Source organism: Octodon degus, unplaced genomic scaffold, assembly GCF_000260255.1.
Source record: "Octodon degus isolate 3935 unplaced genomic scaffold, OctDeg1.0 scaffold00163, whole genome shotgun sequence".
Taxonomy (NCBI): domain Eukaryota; kingdom Metazoa; phylum Chordata; class Mammalia; order Rodentia; family Octodontidae; genus Octodon; species Octodon degus.
Genome location: NW_004524739.1, coordinates 284,758 through 291,768, shown reverse-complemented (window position 1 = coordinate 291,768; position 7,011 = coordinate 284,758). Strand labels below are relative to the sequence as shown.

At 45.0% G+C, this 7,011-nt stretch overlaps 2 protein-coding genes across 3 annotated transcripts in view; both read right to left on the bottom strand.

Annotated features, from left to right (window-relative positions):
- Positions 1–4,480, bottom strand: part of Dhdds (dehydrodolichyl diphosphate synthase subunit) — a 37,572-nt gene extending 33,092 nt beyond the window's left edge. For both annotated transcript variants that reach the window (XM_004642841.2, XM_004642840.2), the window contains exons 1-2: positions 4,315–4,480; positions 3,820–3,935 (exon numbers count right to left, since the gene is read on the bottom strand). In XM_004642841.2, coding sequence (XP_004642898.1) covers positions 3,820–3,882 — 63 coding nt within the window. In that variant the 5' untranslated portion in view covers positions 3,883–3,935; positions 4,315–4,480. The remainder of the gene's footprint in view (positions 1–3,819; positions 3,936–4,314) is intronic.
- A 148-nt stretch (positions 4,481–4,628) lies between these two features.
- The window catches only part of Lin28a (lin-28 homolog A), a 17,517-nt gene continuing 15,134 nt past the window's right edge, over positions 4,629–7,011 (bottom strand). Inside the window, exon 5 of the mRNA XM_004642957.1 lies at positions 4,629–4,727. Within this exon, the coding sequence (XP_004643014.1) occupies positions 4,629–4,727 (99 nt within the window). The remainder of the gene's footprint in view (positions 4,728–7,011) is intronic.

The following is a 7,011-nucleotide window of genomic DNA, read 5'->3' as shown; positions in this document are numbered from 1 at the left end:
AAAAAAAGAGAGAAAGTCCTTCGGGTTTTAGGTACATTGACCATCTTCACAGTAGAGTTGTCTATGCAATAAAAACAAAAAATCCAGCGCCCTAACTCCTCACCTTGCACAGCTCATGACTCACAGGAAAGGAAGCTCTCAATTTTTTTGAGACAGGGTCTCATTATGTAGTTCACACTGGTCCTGAACTGACGATGTAGCTCCAGCTGGCCTTGAACTTGTGGTGTTATTTCTGCCTCAGTCTTTTTTTTTTTTTTGGCGGAACTGGGGATTGAACTCAGTCCCCAAGCACTTATTCTACTGAGCCATCTCCCCGGCCTGCCTCAGCCTTCTGAATGCTGGTATTACTGATGTGTACCACCATCCCCAGCCAGAGTTCATCTTCTAACAATATGCTCTTTTCTTCCCCCTTGGATTTTTTGAGACAGTCTCAGTATGCAATTCAGGGTGGCCCTGAACTGCACTATGTAGTGTAAGCTAGCCTCCAAGTTGCAGTGATTCTCTTGCCTCAGCCTTCTGAGAGCTGAGCTGACACACGCACCACCACACCCAGCACCAATATGTTCTTTCCAGGGCTGGTGAGATGGCTCAGTGGTCTAAAGCACCTACTTAGAACAAGCTTAGCAAAGCACAGGGACCGCGGTTCAATCCCCCACACCACATGCCAGCCAGCCCCACCCCCTGGTGGACTGAGCTGGCCACACACACACACACACACACACACAATAAATAAATAAATAAACTTTAAAAAAAATATGTTCTTTGCTACCATCTTGTTTTCATGAGTCTCCAACAAGACAAAGGAAGAATACTGTTCGGCAGTACAATCAAACAAACAGGGCATCTTCCATATGAAACAGGCACAGAAACAGTGGCATAAGCTGCCCACCACCCCCTAAAAAAAGAAAAACTAGGCATTCACTGCCTAGTTCTATCTAGCTAACCACTGCTACACAGGAGTGGGGACCCAAAACTGTTCTGATTTCCTAATTTTTTTAAAAAAAATGTATTTGGTACAGGGTATACAGGGTCTCACTACGTAGATTGGACTCATAGTGAGTCTTCTGTTTTCAGCCTTCCAAATGCTGGGATTACAAGCGTTCCACTATGCCCAGTCTCCATTGCTGTCTCAGTGCGACCTGGGGGCAGGGCTGGCACGGCACCCTGGGAATCGAACCCCACTGCACTCTGCCAAAGCAGGTGTTTTAGTCCGTTGAGCCATCTAGCCAGCCCTTTGACTAATTTTCAAAAAAATACCAGGATTTTTATAAAAACTGAGAGGCACAGTGGCACACATCTATAGTATTAACTACTTAGGATGCTGAAATAGGATCATTTTAACAAAGGAGGTCAAGGCCAGCTTGGAAAACTGAGACCTGTCTTTAAAAAATAAAATTCAATGTCAGGAACCATTTCAAAACAAACAAAAATCTGGGCATTGTGGCACACGCCTGTAATCCCAGCACTCAGGCAGGCTGAGGCAAGAGGATCATTGCAAGTTTGAGACCAGCCTGGCTACAAAGTCAGCTCAAGGCCAGCCTGAACTGCATACTGAGAGCCTGTCTCAAAAAGACAAAACTGAAAAAGACTTTTTTTTTTTTTTTTTTTGCAGAACCAGGGATTGAACTCAGGCCTTTGCGCTTGCCAGGCATGCACTTATTCTACTGAGCCACCACCCTGGCCGCAAAAAGGCATTTTGTTTGTTTGTTTTAGCATTTTTAATTAAAAGTTACACACAGGAAAACTTTATTCCTGCATCTTCTCAATCATTTCTTCTTCTATTTGCCCTTTTCCTTTCCTACTTGGCGAGACTTGGCTTTTCATTCCAGGATATTTTTGCGGTCTTTGCCTAGTTTTAGCCTGGTGATAACCACCTTACTGGGGTGAATGCCCACGTGGACAGTTATGTCATTTGCCTTTTCCCGCTGCACCCGTTCAATGTAGATGACATACTTCTTCCTGTAAACCTGGACTACTTTGCCAATTTGCTGACCTTTAGTGTCCTTGTACAACCCGAACTTCATCATCCTTTAGGATGGGCACAGAGCAAACAGCATATTTCTGTCTCAGCTCTTTGGAAAGAGGAGAAGACATAATTTTCCTGCGAATGTGGAAAGGCATATTGAAATGCCTTTTACGGTTTTTGCTTCGGTCCGAATTCACAAAGGATTAAACTTCATTTCGGCCACTGCAACTCCAAACAACGCATTTTTGAGACAGACAAAATTCTGTATCTGGCACAGACCAGTTCTGGGTTGCCTACCACAGCAAAACTTGAGTCTGTAGTATATCTTTCCTCACTTGGAGGGGTTAACTGTTTTTTCCCCAACACTTTTTTTTTTTTTTTTGGCAGAACTGGGGATTGAACTCCGGCCCTTGCGCTTGCCAGGCAAGCGCTTATTCTACTGAGCTCCCCAACACTTTTTAAATATTTTTTACTTTTATCTTCCACATGAAGCCTTTTTTTCAAAAAGCAAAACCAAGGTAGAACACTTGTCTAGCATGCGCAAGGTCCTAGGTGCAATCTCCCTCCCACACATAAAAAAGCTACTGACACTCTGGAATCCTGACATTAGTTGTGCACATATATACTGTGTGTGTGTGTGTGTATATGTGTATATGTGTATATATACATATATACATATATGTTTAATTTTATCCTCCTACTAACCCTATAATTATTTTTTTAACCCTGTAATTATTATTATTATTTTTTAAATTTTTATTTATTTATTTATTTGTGTGTGTGTGTGTGTGTGTGTGTGGCCAGCTCAGCCCACCAGGGGGCGGGGCTGGCTGGCATGTGGTGCTGGGGATTGAACCGCAGTCCCTGTGCTTTGCTAAGCTTGTTCTAAGTAGGTGCTTTAGACCACTGAGCCATCTCACCAGGCCCAGTCTGGTTTTTTTTTTTTGGGGGGGGGGTTTGGCAGAACCGGGGATTGAACTCAGGCCCTTGCACTTGCCAGGGAAGCACTTTATCCACTGAGCCATCTCCCCAGCCCCCTTGTAATTATTAAAGGTCAGATGGTTAATAAATAATAGGGCTTTCACCCATGCTGGGCTGCCTTCAGAGCCCAAACTGCTAACCTTATGCCCTACTGCCACATCAAAGATTATTTTATCCAAACCCAGAGGATGGGGGCTTGCCAGTTAGTTCAGCTGTTTAAAAGCGCCGCTTTGGCAAACGCAGTCAGTCGCAGGGGACCACGGTGCCATCTAACTCCACAAGCCACACCTCACCCACCTTTAAGGCAGCCTGAAATATACCCCCCAAACCCCCCCTCCCATTTTGGGGGGCTTGCTCCATAGCTCAGTTGTTTAAAGTGCTGCTTGGGCAAATGCAGTCAGGCACAGGAGACTGTGGTTCGATTCCCAGCCCCATAAGCCACACCACACCCACCACCATTAAGGTAGCCAGAACTAGCCAAAAAAAAAACCCTCCTTCTCCAAACCCGGAGAACAATACTAGGAACGGTGGGTCAAAGTTCTACGGAGGAAACAAAGTTCACTTTTCTAGAAGAAAACCTTAACAGTCTATGCTACCTGAAAATGCCAGTTGGAACAACTTATCAGAAATGTAGAACTGAAAGTTATTTACCATTCTTTTTTTTTTTTTTGGCAGAATTGGGGATTGAAATCAGGCCACAAGCACTTATTCTACTGAGCTATCTCCCTGGCCCCTTACCTTACTATTCCAAGGGTTAGTTCCCTTGCTAAATTCCACTTAACATCAATGATTGCCCTACTTTAATAACAGGTTCTGATAAAAATTAACTAACTGACCAAAAAGAACAACTGGTGCTCTGAGCTACTGCTCACCTTTAGGATGTTGGCACAGAATCGTTCCCAAAGTGATAGCTCTCCTTCCTTGATCCATGACATAATTCTTTCCCCTTCAGAAATTCACACCCAGAACAAGATACCAGCCAGATAACCTTGAGGGGAAAAAAAGAGAACATAATAAATCACCAGTGCTTCCAAAAAGCTACACCTAATTCCTAGAGATTCGCGTGGACTGTGGAAAATAGCCAGCATTAGAATTCCAAAGACACTAGGAGAAGCCACTAATCCTTTACACCCCAGAGATGCACAAGCCAAACGTATCTTTGGGTAAAAAGTCCTTGTTTCATTCTTAGTGGACTTTGATGCCATCTTCTTTTCTTCCTGATCCGAACTGACTTACCACCTAAGTCTGCTTTCTGCCACATCATAGTGCTTACTGTATCGCGAGCCGTACCTTCCCTCTCAATCTTCCCCCACCCGTAAGCCACTTCACATTCTGCATTCCCAGTCACTAAACCCGCGCCCTCGTACCTTATTGGTCTCCTAGTTATTCTTAGTTTTGCTATTATTTCGCTCGCAGCTTCTTCCCCGCTCTGTCACCGCCTGTCCTCTCGGCTCTAGCACTTGGGTGGCTCTGCCTGGCGTTATTTCAACCGCTGCAGACCGCCTACACTTCCTCACGACGTGGCGCTGGGAAAATACGTCATCTCTGGGTGCTGAACCACGCCCCTTCCTGCACCCAGTGGGCGGAGCCCCACACTGCGCGTGCGGGCGAGGTTGAAGCGCCCTTGGTCTTTTCGCGCGAGCGCCCGCCAGGTGTGGGCGGGGCCATGGGAAAGCCAAGCTCACGTGACTGAGCGGTAAACTGTGGGCCGACTCCAGACTTGACTGGAGAACCGGTGAGGAAGTAGAGTTCTGGCGTACAAGGGCCAGCCCGAAGTCCTCTGTAAAGTATGGCAGGAAAATGAGTGCTTTTTCGGCCGCTGACACCACTTAGCATAGAAATGGGATAAGGTATTCAGCCAGTCAGGTTTCACGCTGGAAGGCGCCGTATAGTTAGGAGCCTTGCTACGGTTTAGCCCTTTTTGTTCTGTTTTGAGGCCGGGTCTTGCTGTGTAGGGCAGGCTGGCCTTGAACTCACGGCGGTTCTTTTCCATCAGCCTCCAGAGTGCTGGGATTACAGGCGTGCGCCACCGCGCCCGGCTACGATTTAGTTTTAGTCTTTTTTTTTTTTTTAAATTTTTTATTTATTTATTTATTTTGTGTGTGTGTGTGGCCAGCTCAGCCCACCAGGGGGCGGGGCTGGCTGGCATGTGGTGCTGGAGGATTGAACCGCGGTCTCTGTGTTTTGCTTAGCTCAGCTTGTTCTAAGTAGGTGCCTTAGACCACTGAGCCATCTCACCAGCCCCTAGTTTTAATCTTTATGTTTTTAAAGTATTGCCTTTTATCTGGCTGAGCGAATCGCTTGGGAAGAAGTTCCTAGCCCTGGTCAATCTGGGATTCATCAACCTAGATTTTATGACTTCCAGATTCCTTGGACCCACGGAAAAGCCACTCAGATGGAAGGGAGAGAGTCAAAACCAGCTGTGCTCTAAGGACTTCTAGGTTCAATCCCAGTACCGCTAAATGAAGGCTCCTAAAATAAAGGCCAGCAGGACACGGTGAAGCAAGCCTTAATCAAATTCCAGCTATTTGGGAGGCTGAAGCAAGATTGAGTTCCAGATCAGTCTGGGTAATTTAAGGAAAGCTGAAAAAAGGGCCCGGGGTTCAGAGATAGCTCAGCGGCATAAGCGCCTGCCTGGCAAGTGCAAGGTCCAGTTTGATCCCCGTACCACCAAAAAAAAAAGGCTGGGGATGTAGCTCTGTACCGCGGTACTACTACCAAGAAAATACAATAAAAAGAAAACAGGCCATTAGTCAAGATAGAAAAATCAAGGGTATTAGCCTTGTACCAAACCTTGTTGGACTTCTAGGCATTGATTGAAAGAAATGGGTAGTTCATTCTCTCAAAATTGGCAAAACAAATTTACAGTGAGGCGACCAATGTTCCTTTCAAAGGATAAAGCAACTTCCATCTCACCAGTTTCAACAAACCTTGTTTTACCTCACTTTGCCTTGCAGGCAAACAGGATGAGGAATAGATGGTGCAATGGTACGCCATGTCTTCCTTCCTCTTTCTGACGGAAAAATTATTTTAAAAGGAAGTCAGGGTGTGTAGCTAAATAGCAAGTGCCTAGTATAGGCCTGTGTTCATCTCCCCCATGGGGGAAGGGGGTACCCAACCAAGGCAGTATTAGAACCCTGGAGATGACTACCTCACCTATCCCCTGCCTTGTGAAGCAGGGATTCACTTTCAGCCTAGCACTTATTTCTTGCGTCACGTCCTTTAACATAAGTCTAGTAGTACCTTTTTGAGCTGTGAGGTTCCACTGTCAACTTTGACTTTTGCTACAATTAGTTAAGGAGCTGCAAACCTGGACAGACTCTGTGAAACTTCTAACCCTTTCTCTGGTAAGGTTGCCAGAGCCTAATTTAATCCTGTTCATTTTCTTGCCTTTCTTGGTTTGCCTCAAATGAGTGATTTTTCCCTTGAAGCCAAGACAGATGTTTAAGAATTCAATGTTCATTAGATGCTAGCAAACTGTGGCCCAAAGAAAATGTTGGTTTATAGTTAGTAAATTACATTTCCAAATCATACTTTCCTTCTTAGGTGCTGCAAGGGGTTAATTAATTAAGATTTGTAAAGGGCTTTGAGGAGCAGGGAACAAAGTATTATTAGGGTCTCATGCCCCAAGCCATGGCCCCATCCTTTCATCCCAGCCAGTGGTATAGGCAACCCCATTCTTATGCATGCCAAGACTCTAATCCCCTCTTGAATGTGGCAGCTTCCAAGGAAAGGACAAGAGGCCTTAACTAGAAACAAAAATCCACTGTAATGAGGTGCCATGAGGACTGAACTTTTAAAAGATTCACTCCTAACAAAGTAGTGAACGGGAAAAACTTAATGGTTCTTCTGTGACTTCTGAGTTCCAAGAAGGTGGGAGTTAGGGGGAAGAAAAAACACCCAAAATAATCTGACAACCATTTGAGTACCAATAAGACTTTTTATTCATTGTATTTTCCCAAGGAAAGGAGAAGGGAAGGAAATGTCAGCCCATGTGTTACAAAATGATTAGAAAATAGGAAAGAAAATATAGCGGGGTACAGCAAAATCAATCATCAAACAGA